This window comes from Indicator indicator, chromosome 3, assembly GCF_027791375.1.
Source record: "Indicator indicator isolate 239-I01 chromosome 3, UM_Iind_1.1, whole genome shotgun sequence".
Classification (NCBI taxonomy): domain Eukaryota; kingdom Metazoa; phylum Chordata; class Aves; order Piciformes; family Indicatoridae; genus Indicator; species Indicator indicator.
Genome location: NC_072012.1, coordinates 4669440 through 4685307, shown reverse-complemented (window position 1 = coordinate 4685307; position 15868 = coordinate 4669440). Strand labels below are relative to the sequence as shown.

The following is a 15868-nucleotide window of genomic DNA, read 5'->3' as shown; positions in this document are numbered from 1 at the left end:
TTGGAGAAGAGAAGGTTCCAGGAAGACCTTAGAACAGCCTTCCAGTACCTCAAGGGGGCCTACAAGAAAGCTGGAGAGGGACTGTTTCCAAAAGCCTGCAGTGGTAAGACGAGAGGGAATGGACTGAAGCTTGAGGAGGGCAGATTTAGACTGGAGATTATGAAGAAATTCTTTACAGTGAGGGTGGTGAGACACTGGAACAGGTTGCCCAGGGTAGTTGTGGATGACCCCTCCCTGGAAGTGTTCAAGACCACCTGCTCTAGTGGAAGGTGTCCCTACCCATTGCAGGGGGGGTTGGAACCAGATGGTCTTCCATGTCCTTTCCAACCCAAACTATTCTATGAATCTATGTGTATGATAATTATTGATGTGTATAAAGGGAAAAAACATATACAGCAAAATAGTCTGAGTTGTTTTCAGTAGTGCGCTCCCCAGAGGGAAGGAAAGAATGGAGTTCCATGTGCTGAAAAAAACAACATTGAAAGGTGGGAAAAGAGATGGGGATTTATTGTCAGTGCCTGTTTGTCTTATTTTTAAAATCACAGGACAACATCCTTGTTCTCAAGACAATGGTGGCTGCTCACACATTTGCATTGTGAAGGGTGATGGCACCACACGCTGCTCGTGCCCAGTGCACCTTGTTCTGCTGCAGGATGAGCTGTCCTGTGGAGGTAAGTCTTTCCCATGCTCTTTGCCACTGGGCACTCAGCTTCTGGTGGGGGGAAGTCTCCATCTTCAGGGGCTGCTTGTGAGTAGAAAGAACATGACTGTACCAGATGCTGTTAGACACTGCTACATGCTCACTTCTTTGCCTCCTCCCCAACCAAATTTGCAAGTATTGGGGGGTAAGAGAAGAGGACAAGTTCACTAACTGACTGCTCTGTAAGGATTTGGTAAGGGAGGAGGAAAAGTTCACTAGCTGGCTGCTCAGGATTTGGTAAGGAAAGAGGAAAAAAGGTCACTAGCTGGCTGCTCAGTAAGGATTTGGTAAAGGAAGAGGAAAAGTTCACTAGCTGGCTGCTCAGTAAGGATTTGGTAAAGGAAGAGGAAAAGTTCACGAGCTGGCTGCTCAGTAAGGATTTGGTAAGGGAAGAGGAAAAGTTCACGAGCTGGCTGCTCAGTAAGGATTTGGTAAAGGAAGAGGAAAAGTTCACGAGCTGGCTGCTCAGTAAGGATTTGGTAAAGGAAGAGGAAAAGTTCACTAGCTGGCTGCTCAGTAAGGATTTGGTAAAGGAAGAGGAAAAGTTCACGAGCTGGCTGCTCAGTAAGGATTTGGTAAAGGAAGAGGAAAAGTTCACGAGCTGGCTGCTCAGTAAGGATTTGGTAAAGGAAGAGGAAAAGTTCACGAGCTGGCTGCTCAGTAAGGATTTGGTAAAGGAAGAGGAAAAGTTCACTAGCTGGCTGCTCAGTAAGGATTTGGTAAAGGAAGAGGAAAAGTTCACTAGCTGGCTGCTCAGTAAGGATTTGGTAAAGGAAGAGGAAAAGTTCACTAGCTGGCTGCTCAGTAAGGATTTGGTAAAGGAAGAGGAAAAGTTCACTAGCTGGCTGCTCAGTAAGGATTTGGTAAAGGAAGAGGAAAAGTTCACTAGCTGGCTGCTCAGTAAGGATTTGGTAAAGGAAGAGGAAAAGTTCACTAGCTGGCTGCTCAGTAAGGATTTGGTAAAGGAAGAGGAAAAGTTCACGAGCTGGCTGCTCAGTAAGGATTTGGTAAAGGAAGAGGAAAAGTTCACTAGCTGGCTGCTCAGTAAGGATTTGGTAAAGGAAGAGGAAAAGTTCACTAGCTGGCTGCTCAGTAAGGATTTGGTAAAGGAAGAGGAAAAGTTCACTAGCTGGCTGCTCAGTAAGGATTTGGTAAAGGAAGAGGAAAAGTTCACTAGCTGGCTGCTCAGTAAGGATTTGGTAAAGGAAGAGGAAAAGTTCACGAGCTGGCTGCTCAGTAAGGATTTGGTAAAGGAAGAGGAAAAGTTCACGAGCTGGCTGCTCAGTAAGGATTTGGTAAAGGAAGAGGAAAAGTTCACGAGCTGGCTGCTCAGTAAGGATTTGGTAAAGGAAGAGGAAAAGTTCACGAGCTGGCTGCTCAGTAAGGATTTGGTAAAGGAAGAGGAAAAGTTCACGAGCTGGCTGCTCAGTAAGGATTTGGTAAGGGAAGAGGAAAAGTTCACGAGCTGGCTGCTCAGTAAGGATTTGGTAAGGGAAGAGGAAAAGTTCACGAGTTGGCTGCTCAGTAAGGATTTGGTAAGGGAAGAGGAAAAGTTCACGAGCTGGCTGCTTAGTAAGGATTTGGTAAAGGAAGAGGAAAAGTTCACGAGCTGGATGCTCAGGATTTGGTAAGGGAGAAGCTTACTAGCTGACTGCTCAGTAAGGATTTAGTAAGGGAAGAGGAGAACTTCACTAGCTCAGTAAGGATTTCTATTCACTCTTTCTACTTAAGCCACTGAATTATTTAATCTTGGTGTTGTGTTGATTTTTTTTTTTTTTTTAATCTTATTATTTTTCCTACCACTCTGTATGTTCTTCTTTTTTAGATGGTGGTAGATTTTCACATTCTGGCCTGTTGCACCATTTCTGTGCCAATTCATTATTCTCTCCTGGCCTTATCAAGCTCACCCTGTGTGTGTCTTTCCAAACTGCAGTCCTAGAAGGGCAACTTGCCCCCTCCATGGCAATATAGCCACTGCAGCCTGTGCCATGGTGTCTTGGAGGGTGGGGTTGAAATGGGGCAGAGGAAAGGCACTTTGGTGCTTGGGTCTCTTTGTGCCACTGAATGGATTTATTTTGCAATCTCCTGGCCATCGAGGCAACATGTGGTCTCACAAGGGAACAAGAGCTAACATAATCCAGATATTTTCTCAGAAAAAGTTTAATTCCAGGCCAAAAATGGCAGGGGAGAGGGAGGGGGGAGGAAAGGGGGATTAAAAAGGGGGGAGAAAATCCACATTTACTTACTGTGTGAGATTAACAGTTACTGTAGTAAATGTGAAGTAACAGCTAACAGCTGTGTTGGGATAGCAGGACTTGACTAGATGGAGCAGATTTTTGTCATTTTAAAAGAATTTTTGACTGAAGAGAGCTGTCGAGGGCACATAACTAGACACTGAGTCACAGTGCATCCATCTGCAGCACATTACATCCTTTGACTGTTTTCTATACAATGGCTGTGGAGCATTACAAAGAAAGTTAGGCCATCCACCCTGGGTATGGTGCAGGAAAGGAGGAGGAGGAGGAGAAATCTGTTGTCTTTAAGTGAAGACTTCTGAAGACCTACCAAGAGAAGGATGTTAGAGGCTGAAGTGGGCAGGGAAGGAAATAATGGGTTTGAGTGTGCATGTTTCTCTGCTCCTCTTGTTCTTTATCTGATGAGCCCCACATTGATGTCAGCCTTCCTCGGTCATATGGGGCTCAAGATCTGTGGAGGCAGCAGGGGTGGGAGCTGCCTTATGACGTGGCGCGTTTGTCAGCTGCTTGGTTAAGTGAAAGCAGCTGAGCGCATCTTGTCCTTGCCTGTCCTGATCTGCTGTTTGTTCACCTGGATTTTTAATTTCTGTTTGTTTGCTTGATTTTTTTAAAGAACCACCAACATGCTCCCCTCAGCAGTTCACCTGTTTCACAGGTGAGATTGACTGCATCCCGGTCGCCTGGCGCTGTGATGGGTTCACTGAGTGTGAAGACCACAGTGACGAAAAGAACTGCCCAGTGTGCTCAGACAGCCAGTTCCAGTGTGAGAGTGGGCAGTGCATAGACAGCGCCCTCCGCTGCAACGGGGAGGCGAACTGCCAGGACAACTCGGATGAGAAGAACTGCGAAGGTACAGAGGTTGTTGGAGGGGGTGATGAAAACAGAGCAGTGATTGGTATCTGTCACAATGTCCCAAAGTTACTGCTGAGCAGGATTTGGAAGGATGTGAGCTCCTGCTAGTTTTTAAGTGGGACATTTCACAATTCTACACAGTTTCACAATTCCACACTTGAGTTTCTCCGTCACTGATCTCCTGCACAATGGTTTAAGGTCTGTTTGTGAGAAGTGCTACTAAAAACAGTGTGGGTTTAAGCTCAAAAAACCTGGTAACTGGGAGTGAATTACAGAGTGGAGCAAACCATTATCATAGTATTTTGTGCACCTTGAGCCAGCAGTGCCCTCATGCAGCCCAGAAGGCAGCTGTGTGCTGGGCTGCAGCCAGAGGAGTGTGGGCAGCAGGGCAAGAGAGGGCATTCTGCCCCTTGACTCTGCTTCTGCTGAGACCCCACCTCCAATCCTGCCTCCAGTTCTGGTGTCCCCAGCATACGGACACAGAGCTGCTGGAGTGTGTCCAGAGGAGGCCACAAAGATGACCCGAGGGTTGGAGCACCTCTGCTGTGAGGACAGGCTGTGGGAGCTGGAGTTGTTTAGCCTGGAGAAGAGAAGACTCCAGGGGGACCTTAGAGCTGCCTTTCACTCTGTGATTCTATGCAGAAATTCCTGTGTGATGAAAGGTGATGAGAAAGCCAAATGAGATGCTGCCATCTGAAAATAGGTTGTACAAAGTTAGCTTCCTAGTTGCCATCCAGCCGCGGGAGACAGCGGACATAGGGCTGTTTGTCACCTTCAATGTCCCTGTTATGCAGTTGATTACAGATCAGAAAAGCCTTTGGTTTATCTTCTTAAATCAACTGAAGTCAGAAAGAATTTCTGAGAAACAGGAAGCAAACATCTGTGTAAACAACAGCAGCTAGCACCTTGCCTGCAGCACCTTCTTTCCCCAAAGTGGAAGCTGATTTGTGGAGTGTGCTGGCGAAGCTCCAGCTCTATCTTCTGTCTTTCATTTCAGTTTAAAAACATAATGTCGAGTGAAATACATTGTCTTGTGATCAAGGGGTGTTCTGGTTTCCAGGAAGAGCACAAGGGCATTGGAGAACTACATCTACCTTTCCTAAACAATTTTAATTATCATAGGTTGGCAGATTTATTTTTAGACCTTAATTCTTATATTACAGAAGATATTCTTACAGTAATTTCTCAATAACCATGCTTGTGGTAAGTGTCTGTGTTGTCAGAGGCCTTCTGCTTCTGAGTTATTTTTGTCATGGTAACTTTATTTGTAGTGTCCTTACTGTAAATATGCAGGGAGGAGCAGGTACCCACCATGCAGCGTCCTCAGAACACTCAATCACTACTTCTACGTGATTGACATAAGGGACTTTGTGTGCCACTGGATGTTTAAGAAATGAAGCTAGGAGCAGGCTAAGCTCTCCCAGGATACTTCTTGACTGCATGCTGTGGTAGCTTGTTTTCTTAATGAGTCTCTGGTACTGACCTTTGATGTGTGTGGGGTTCTCCTTCCAGTGCTTTGCTTAACCGATCAGTTCCGCTGCGCCAGTGGGCAGTGCATCGGGAAAAGCAAGAAATGTGATCACAACCTGGACTGCAGTGACAGCTCAGATGAACAAGGATGCTGTAAGTGTAAAACCTGAGATTAGACTTGATTGCATTGTCAGAGCTTTATTTCCTACCTTTCCTATGAGTTGGATTAGATCCTGCTAACCAGCCAGATTTAATGAGCTCTTCCCAAATGGAATGCTCCTCTTTGTAACTGCTTTCATGCACTTAAGGAACAACGTGGTGGAAGAGGAGTAAGTGACTAGTACTCTGAACCAGCAGTTTCTGAGGCAGAGCAGCCTAATCATTTTGTCACTTCATTTTAAAAAACTTTTAAAGAAAGTGAAGGATTTGTTTTACTATAATCTGTTACTGTGCTGAGCTGGTGCCATGTTTGAAAGATCTTTCTAGCAGCAAGAGGCTTTTTGTACACAACTGCTCTACTCCATCCAGAGAATCGGGGGGCACTCTGTCTATAAAGGAAACCTTCTAAAATTTCCTTTTGTATCTCATACTGATGTAATTCTGGGCTTGATTTATGATTTGTAATGTGATATGAGGAGAGGCTGAGAGACCTAGGGCTTTTTAGTCTGGAGAAGAGAAGACAGAGAGGATTTTATATATGTTTATGAACATCTGAGGGCTGGGTGTCAAGAGGGAGGGGACAGGCTCTGCGCAGTTACAGCCTGTGATAGGACAAGGGGTACTACAAGAAACTCCAGCACAGGAGGTTCCACCTCAACATGAGGAGGAACTTCTTCACTGGGAGGGTCACAGAGCACTGGAACAGGCTTCCCAGAGAGGTTGTGGAGGCTTCTTCGCTGGAGACTTTCCAGACCCATCTGGATGTGTTCCTGAGCAACCTGTGCTATATTCTATGATCCTGCTCTGACAGGGAGTTGGACTTGATGATCTTTGGACATCCCTTCCAACCCCTAACATCTTGTGATCCTGTGATATCCCCCACCTTGCAATCCCCAGAGCTCTGCAAGTAAACCACTGCCTTTAAAATTCCATCTGAAGAGTTCATTTTTGCTAGTACATTGTTGATGCTTTAAGATGCAGACACCTCCTCTGTTAGGGATCCTTCTGACTGACACACAGAATTTGAGCATGCAAAGCCAGAGTTGGACCCAAAGGAGCAATAGGAGATGTCATACTACCAAGTTATTAGTGACATTATCACAGAGGTGTTTAGTTATCTTTAGTATGGTTCATTTGTTTTCTGAGTTGGGAACAGAGGATGGCAAAGTAGCCCACCCAGAGTAAGCCTGCAGTTGTCACTGTCCCTCTCACACTGTGATCAGAAGTCTATTCTCTTATCTCTGTAGGCTGTGACAAGTTAGTTGAAATGTTGAGTTTGGTGTTCAGGGACAAGAAAACGTGTTGAGGAAAAGCCTTTCAGTAATGGATAAGATGTAAAACACTGACTAGAACAGGCAAATACTTTAAAGTCTGCTTTTCTTGTCAGATTCATGAAGCACAGGCAGGGGGTTGTCAGTTATTCCCAGAAATGTCGTTGCTTAGAATGGTATTGTAGGGAAAGCCACTCATTTTGAATTGAATAATCACTTCAGATAGAGATTTCACAGGAGGATGGCACCTCTAAAGCTGATGTCAGCTATGCCCATTAGTGTGGGTCAGATGGGGAGAGGGTAGGTAGTTGAATAAATAGCAAATCCAGAATTCAGCATTGCTGCAGCACCTCTGTGTTCAGCATAAGTGAATGATAAATAGTTGATCTGTTACACTGAGTGATAACCTGGGTGCTTCTGTGATGAAGTGCAACTTGAAAAGTAGTTGTCGTTGCCTCTAATGACAAGAAGTCATCTCACCGGAGTCCCCAGCACAGTGCCATCCAGAGCCATGGCTGCAGGTCTTGTCCATCGAGTTCAAAGGACAGCCCTGCCTGTCAGCATGAAGCAAGGTCAGGACCTCATTCATCACTCACCTCACACAATCATGCACTGCTCATTTCCTGTCACTTGTGATTCAAAAACCTCTCTGCATGTCTGGGAGTCATCTTGTGCCCAGGTAGCCCTTACGGATACCTGGAGTCCATAAACATCCCTGTTTCCATGCCCCTTTGTTCCTCCTGTATTCACCTGAAAACTATCTGCTGACAGAAGAGGACACTTTTATTTTTCCTGTGTGGAAAGATGCCAGGAAAACTGATGTTGGTACCTGAAGCTGCTGGATTAGCTTACATAGGCTGGTTTTCTTTTCTCTCTTCAGACACAACGGAGGAGCCTGCCCCACAGCCCAACAACACCATAGGCTCCATTATTGGGGTGATCCTCACAGTGTTCGTGGTTGGAGCAATGTACTTCATCTGCCAGAGGGTGCTGTGCCCACGCATGAAGGGAGATGGGGAAACAATGACCAATGATTACGTGGTGCATGGACCAGCCTCTGTGCCTCTTGGATATGTGCCTCACCCAAGCTCTTTATCAGGGTCTCTTCCTGGTGAGTAAATGGTGTGATCCTTGTCCTGATGTTTGGCACCACGTAGTTGTACCTGAGGATACTTTGTGTGTATGCACAGGAGAGTCTTCCAGGTGTTGGACTGAGTCCAGAGGAGGGGCACAAAAAACGATCCAAGGGTTGGAGCACCTATGAGGATAGGCTGAGAGAGCTATCAGCCTGGAGAAGAGAAGAAAGACTCCAGAGGGACCTTGGAGCTGCCTTCCAGTACCTGAAGGGATCCTAGAGGAAGGTTGCAGAGGAACTTTTCATGAGAGTGTCCAGAGACAGGACAAGGGGGAATGGTTTGAAGCTGAGAGGGAGCAGGGTTAGACTGGAGCTGAGGAAGAAGTTCTTCAGCACAAGGGTAGTGAGACTCCAGAATAGGCTCCCCAGGGAGGCTGTGGCTGCCTCCTCGCTGTGTATGTTCAAGGCCAGGTTGGATGAGGCCCTGAGCAGCTGAGTCTGAGAGGTGTCCCTGGGCATGGTGGGGAGGTTGGAGGAGATGATCTCTGAGGTCCCTTCCAACCCAAGCCATTCTAGGATTCTATGACTAACATTTGAAGCAGTATGAGCATGTCCTTGTGTGTATGCATAGGCTTTTCTTTCCTCTTTGTAGAATGGAGAACTTTCATGAGTTTCAGGTAGAAAATCTGTGCAGCAGCAGATTTCTGAGGTCCTTTCCAACCTGAGCTATTCTAGGATTCTATGAATTCTTCTTGTAAGCTGTTGGAAGCTGGAACTGTCAGGGCTCGTCACCATCAGTCTACATAATACTGAACTATTTTACCTATAGTAGTCAGAAGCATTTAGGTACTTAGCAGAACCATAAGCTCAAACAGATGCACATACCATGGGAATTCTCCTGGTTTGCTACTAAAGAAACCTCTTTTTGGACTATTACAGCAGCAGCAAGGTGTTGTGACAATACAGGGTAAAGTTATACAGAGTTATATTCACAAGACTTTAAATATTATGTAATTATCTTTGTTAAATTTGTAGCCTGGGTTTGTATGTTTGTGAAACTTCCTGTCAAGTCTGTCATGACCAGCAATAATTGTGGTCTCAGTTTGTTTTGTTTGATGATGAAGTTTTCAAACATCACTCAAACAACACATGTGATGCTACTGCTGTTGGAAAAGCAAAACTCAACCACAGTGTTGCACTTCTACTGTAACTCATGGGTTTGGATCCAGCAGGTTCCAGTCTGAACACAGAGGTTCTGTGAGGCTGTTGCAGGGTTAAAATAATGCACCACTGGTGTTGTTTTTCTCTTTCTGTAACGAGCTGCTTTCATAAGGAGAGCCTTTGAGCAGGATTGTCACCATTATTTTGTGCACAGGGGGCATACATTCCCATTTCCCACTTGGACTCTCTGCCAGCATGCTTCAGACCAGCAGCAAAAGCTCACTTAACTGTGTGGAAATGAAAGAACACAAACCCTCTCTTCTCTCCCACACATTTCAGTTGCTCAGTTGAGGTGGTCAGAGTCAGTTTCATGTTTCATTCTGAAGCATTGAAATAGTTCCTGAATGCCTGTTCTCTCAAAGTCTTTTCTAGCTATTCAAGTGAAATAAATCTGCTTCTCTTCACACGGCTCTAATGTAGCCTGGTGCCAAGTCCTGCAGTTGAGTAGCTGCTTCACAAAACCAACCTGTTTGTTCCACGACAGTCTTCATTCCACTTGTCCATCAAGAAGCACTGAATTTGCTCTTAATACCAAGAAGATTAATTTTGGGCTTAGGAATTGTGCTTATACTTCTGTTATCCTCTAGAGTATTAATTTGTTAAGCTTTCCTTTCTCTGCTTTAAAGAATTGGATACTGACACACATCTTTGTTCTTCAGGGATGTCCCGAGGGAAGTCTGTGATCAGCTCCCTCAGCATTATGGGAGGGAGCAGTGGACCACCTTATGACAGGGCCCATGTCACTGGAGCCTCTTCCAGTAGTTCTTCAAGTACCAAAGGCACTTACTTTCCTCCAGTAAGTCATTCTGTTATTCATAGACCTTTAATAACTTTAAAGGTACTACCAATGTCTTTGTGAGGATAATTGGCAGAGGAATGCTTCGGTTTCCATTTCTAGCCTAATAAACTTGTTTGAATCTGGAGTAAGTGATTTTGAAAGGGAAGGGAGGGGAGATTGTCTTTTTCCAAAACGGGATGGGGATTTTCTGTTGATTTCAAAAAGTTACAAGAGAGTTCAGTGCCAGAAAAAGATGTTAGGGGGAATGTCAGGGGAGATGAAAAAAGCCCTGTAATTGTTGAGCAGCTCTGGCAGTACAATCCCCTTTCATTATACTCCTCCTTGTGTCTAAAAAGGTAAAACTATGCTCGATTCTCTATAGAAATGTTGTGTCATGTGTCTTGTGAGTGACAGCTAAATAAATAAACGAGTGTCTTGCAACTACACAGCATTTCTCTAGTCACAAATGAGTAGTGTGCTGCTGTAGATGCTAGACAAAAGCTGGCACCAGCCCTAGAGGGGCTCCCTGTCTCTATTTCTATCTGCAGTGCTTGCTGGGTTAGGCATTTTTATTTGGAGTCCACCAGACATAATTGAGTGTTAAAGAGGTTCAGGCTTGGTCAGTGCAGGATGAAACCTTCAACTGTCTGTCTTCAGTTCTGAGAATCAAGCAATCATGTTGCACCTGTAATCCAAATCCTGCCTGCAGTAGCAGCATGCCTGTACAGGGAAGAAAAGCTTGCTGTGGACAGCACACTGCACGGATTATAAACAGCGTAAGGCCTGGGGACTCCAGCTTGCAGGAGGCAGGCGTCTGCCAGTTTGCCTAGGGCAGTGGTATCCCTAGTGACTATCTAGTATTGAACAGCCAGCTTCAACTTTACTTTCCAGCACTGGGTCTGTCAAAATAGCAACAGCAGTCAGCATTTGTTTGAAAAAAGAGCTTAGTAAGAGCTTCTGTGGGAGTGGGAACAAGCAGCATTTCCAGTGTCTAAGAACTAGGAGAGGAACAGAAGAAGAATCCTGCTTGCTGGGAGGGCCTATGCATGCAGGTCTTTACTTGACGTTCTTATTAAGAACTGCTAAAAACAAACTCTATAAACATGTTTTTGGAGTCTCCTTTATATCTTGTGTTTTGTTTTTTGTGGTTTGTTTTTTTTTTTTTTTAATGACTGGCTTTTTTTCCCCCCTCTTCTCAGATTTTGAACCCACCACCGTCCCCAGCTACCGAACGCTCCCATTACACCATGGAATTTGGTTACTCTTCAAACAGCCCCTCCACTCATAGATCCTACAGGTAATTACCCTTGCAATAGCTGTCATCAGATTCAGAGCAGTTAGTGGAGAAAATGCAGAATAAAGACAGCCTTTGCTCCATGAGAATTGGAATCAAAGGCCCTAGCTCTGCAAGCACTGAAACAGGTTCACATGCAGCAAGTCACTGAAGCATGCCTGGAAGTGCAGCATTGTTTGAGGCACATCCTGCAGCAAGTGGGTTAGTGGCACACCTCTGGGCTGTTTTGCTTTAGGCGGAATGGCAGCATGTAGCACAAAATCAGATAAATGGCAAAAAAAAAAAAAGGTACCACAATAACTTTGAGCCAAAAATGCTTACCCTGGAGTGAACTCCACTTTTTGTTTAGGCTTCTGTCATAAATAATTTGTCATGTAATTACCAGAAGTGAGAGACAAACAAATGCCATGGGAGGAAACTCAGCAATGCAAGGGCTAGGAGGTCAGAAGTAACATTACTATTATGGCCCAGATAAAGCATAGAAATTCTAGTTTGGTGTGTTAAGGGTGGTATCTGAAAAAGATTGCTAACCTTTTGGTTGTTTTCTGACTAGTATAATTGGCATCCAGGCTTTAGCTCTATTTACTTGAATGGCATCTTGGGAGGAAGGTAAAAAAAAAAAAGATACAGAGTTCATTATAGTTTTATAACTAGTTACCAAAAATAGAGAAAGAAACACCTAGTACCCAAGGGTGTAGATGCTCCCCTCCCAGATCACCAGTAGATGTGGTCAGTGAGAAGAGAGCTCTGTGCTTGCTTAGTGAAAGGAATGCCTGCCTAACACAGAGCCTTTGGGGGCTCTTGGATAATGAGGTCTCTGGGGCTGAAAAGACATCTCTTCTCCATTAGCAGACATGCAGCCTCTCTTGTGCAGAAGGTCAGCCCAGATCTTCATAATGATCCCTTGCAGCCATAGGAAAAATCTTTTAAAATGATGAGTAATTTTCTAATGAAAGAAACCCAAATTTTGGCCCAGACATAAATCATGCTGAGTGCCGGTTAGTGACTTTTAGTATTATAAATGTTATTAGAGATGTAGTGTAGGGTTGAATGTTTTCTGAGTGCTCCCCCATCCAAAAATCAACCCTAGCCTTGCTTCTTCTGATCTTCCTCTCTGTCCAAAAATTCTGACTTGAATATAGATTCAAGTGGGCTGCATCCCTACCTGTCCCTAACCACTGACTGTGATGCTGGTAGTTGCAGCCACCATGAATCTCCCTTTCTGTTTTTTTTTTTTTCTGTTGAGCTATCTTGGGCTCATTTTAAAACATGTTTTGTGGTATCAGCCTTTGGGAATTCCACCCTAATTACTGCTCTGGTGAGTGACTCTCCTGAATGCTATGAATGTGCCAGGCAATTTTCAGTCTCTCTTCCTGGGCTTGGAAGTTGGTATCCATAAATTGCATGATGGAAACACAGCATCTTCTCTGTATAATTGCAACACAACTGGTTCCCTTCCCCCACTGCCCCTGTGCCCTTCCTGCCCCACTGTCTCTGGAGCAACTTTTTCTACCTCAAGTGAGTCCTCAGGGGGCCTGTTGTCCACAGATAATTAACAATTAGCATGCCTTTCACTAGTTGCTGCGATTTGACTGACACTGTAGTGCAAAGGTGGGGCTTCTGCAAGGGAGTCAGAGGGTGGTGAGACTAGGGAATAGGCTACCCAGGGAGGCTGTGGATGCCTCCTGTGAAGAAAGGTTTAGAGAGTTTGGGAGACCTTATTGTGGCCTTTCAATATATAGAAGGGGCTTGTCAGAGAGCTGGAGAGAGCCTTTCCACCAAGGCCTGTAGTGACAGCACAAGAAACAATGGGTTTAAACTGAAAGAGAGTAGATTAGACTGGACATAAGGAAGACATTTTGCATGGTGAGGATGGTGGGACACTGGAACAGCCTGCACTGGAACTGCCAGAAGTTGTGTGTCCCATCATTGGAAGTGTTCAAGGTCAGGCTGGATGGGCTTTGAGTAGCCTCTTCTAGAGGAAGGTGTCCCTGCCCATGGCTGGAGGATTGGACTAGATGACCTTTAAAGGCTCCTTCCAACCCAAACCATTCTGAGATTCTATTGAATAGCTAATTACTTCATGTGCATTGAAGGAGTTGCAGTAACTTTCTCAGTGTGTTCCTCACATATGTAGATAAAAAGATTTGCTTAGATGTCCAGCTGAGATGGATGTGTGGTTACCAGAGCTCAGCTGGCAGAGGCAAACTCGCTGGCTGCAATTCCTCCTGGAGGGTGGTGAGACTGAAATAGGCTTCACAGGGAGGCTGTGGCTGCCTCCTGCCTGGGGGTGTTCAGAGCCAGGTTGGATGAGGCCTTGATCAGCTGAGCCTAGTTGAGAGGTGACCCTGCCCATGGTGGGCAGATTGGAATAGATGAGCTCTGAGGTTCCTTCCAGCCTGAGCCATTCTAGGATTCTGTGACTGAGATTTGAAGCAGTATGAGCATGTCCTTGTGTGCATGCATAGGTTTTTTTTCTTTCCTCTTTGTAGAATGGAGAACTTTCATGAGTTTCAGGGAGAAAATCTGTGCAGCAGCATTCTTACACACATGGTGGGGAGGTTGGAGGAGATAAGCTCTGAGGCCCCTTCCGATGTAAGCTATTCTATGGAATTATTGAGCAGTGTTGTTCCATCACCAAATAGGGATTGACCATGACATTTGTGCCCCAATGACTGGCCTTTGGCCTTGCAGCACTGGTGTCTCACTCTGCCCCCAGCCATGCCACTCCTAGCACTGCTCCTGCCACCTTCCGTCACTGCCTCCATCCTCCTTTTATCGTGTCGTGCCCCTCTGAATTTTTAAGGATGCTCCCTCTACAATTGCAGTAGCATCCCTCTATAATTGGAGTAGCAGGGAGGGCTCTAAATTTGAGGACTGCAAGGGCAGTCCCTGAAACGCACAACTGACGGTGCTTAGACGCCAACGGTGTTGCCTTGCCTGTCCCCGCTGCAGCTACCGGCCGTACAGCTACCGGCACTTCGCGCCGCCCACGACGCCCTGCAGCACGGACGTGTGCGACAGCGACTACGCCCCCAGCCGCCGGGTGACGGCGGCGGCGGCAGCGAAGGGCTACACCAGCGACCTGAACTACGACTCGGAGCCCGTGCCCCCGCCGCCCACGCCGCGCAGCCAGTACCTGTCGGCAGAGGAGAACTACGAGAGCTGCCCGCCCTCGCCCTACACGGAGCGCAGCTACTCGCACCACCTCTACCCACCGCCCCCCTCCCCCTGCACGGACTCCTCATGAGGAGCAGCTCCCCCACCCCCTTCTCTGCCTCTGCCCTGGAAGTGTAAATATCCAAATGTTCTGCTGGGGAGCTTCTCGGCCGTGGCTGAGGTAGGACAGTGTACAGTTAAATGTTATTGAATGGGGTGGAGGAAAGCTGAAGATATTTGTACAGAAGAAAACAGAAAAACAAACAAAAAAGGATATTTATATATTTTCTTAACCAGCAACTGCTGCTTGTGCCATAAGAAGAAAAAAAATTTTTGTATAAAAGAACCCAGACGTTTGTACAAAAAAAAAGTGTTTATTTTTGCAAATGGAACACAAAAACATGCCTTAAATCCAGTGAAGTGACTCAGCACATAAGGAAGTGGAAGGACCGGGATGTGTCACTTGTCCAGCGAGGTGAGCTGTGGGGTTTGTCAATACCAAAAATGTTTAAAGTAATGGAGAATAAAGAAGTCTGCCTCGGAGCAGTGTACCATAGATACTTGGAAGTAGCCAAATAACCTCTATGTTAACTACAGAGGGCCAGCAACTGAAGTTAAACTTGAAAATGCAATCAGGACAGATCTGAACCTTACACAAAGGGCTTTGATTTCTACAGGAACACAGCAATGGTAGCAGTGAATCCACAAAACCAATCACACACTTTTTAAAGTTAATGCACCTCTGCTTTTCCTTAATGAATTTACCAAACTAGAGCCTTTAGAGCTTTCTCCCTGCTTCTGGAATTTCAATGAGTTTTATCTGCCCTGTTTTAAAGTTTGCCTTTTTCCCCCCTTCTTTTTAGCTTTTCCCATCTCTTCTGTATCCTTTCTTCCTGCCCTTGTCACTTTAAATCACAATATCCTTATTTAAAGTATTGCTAGAACTGGGCTGCTGTAAATTATCTTCTTTTTTTTTTCTTCCAATTAGCCTTCTCATGCAGCCAGTAGAGGTAGGATTCCCTCCTTCATTTACCAGTGCAGTAGGATTCTGTTTTGTACCAGGTCAGTATGATTTTTCGCATCATTGACAAGGGTAATATTCATATACCTGAATGATTTTTTTTTTTGTCCCTTAAAAAAAAGAAAACCTTATTTTGATCTAGTGCCCACAAAATGTCAAATATTTTTATAACACATATAATATAGACAGCATATTTATAAACTATAAATTTAACCATGGATTGTTAGTTTTCCTGTAAATGAATAATAATAATTATTATTATAATATATCCTTGCAGTACTTTCAGTGTATATTGATATCACAGTATACAAATCATATATATATATATATATATAAAATATATATATTATTTTTTCCTAATATAAGGAAGCATTTAACTTTCAGTGGAGCATCTGTCCATAGAAAAGGAAAAAAAAAAACAAATTAGATGTTTTGATTATTGGAAGGGGTTCCCATTCTGTATGAACTGCTCCTGATTGCTTTGTGCTAGGTAAAGGCAAGTTTTCTCAGTATGATTTTTGACATACCTCCTCTTTTGCATGGTGTGAGTTTAATACTTTGGTATTAACCTCTGGGAATGTCACATTTGAAGACATTCTTTAACCAAACCATT

The 15868-nt window shown here is 44.8% G+C and overlaps 1 protein-coding gene across 5 annotated transcripts in view; it reads left to right on the top strand.

Annotated features, from left to right (window-relative positions):
• LRP6 (LDL receptor related protein 6) overlaps positions 1 to 14325 on the top strand; it is a 127064-nt gene extending 112739 nt beyond the window's left edge. For 3 of the 5 annotated variants that reach the window (XM_054399948.1, XM_054399951.1, XM_054399946.1), the window contains 7 exons: positions 546 to 671; positions 3569 to 3805; positions 5320 to 5430; positions 7588 to 7818; positions 9663 to 9799; positions 10981 to 11078; positions 14031 to 14325. In XM_054399948.1, coding sequence (XP_054255923.1) covers positions 546 to 671; positions 3569 to 3805; positions 5320 to 5430; positions 7588 to 7818; positions 9663 to 9799; positions 10981 to 11078; positions 14031 to 14325 — 1235 coding nt within the window. The remainder of the gene's footprint in view (positions 1 to 545; positions 672 to 3568; positions 3806 to 5319; positions 5431 to 7587; positions 7819 to 9662; positions 9800 to 10980; positions 11079 to 14030) is intronic. The other 2 variants (XM_054399947.1, XM_054399950.1) reach the window with 2 other exon arrangements.
• Positions 14326 to 15868: the final 1543 nt, after the last annotated feature.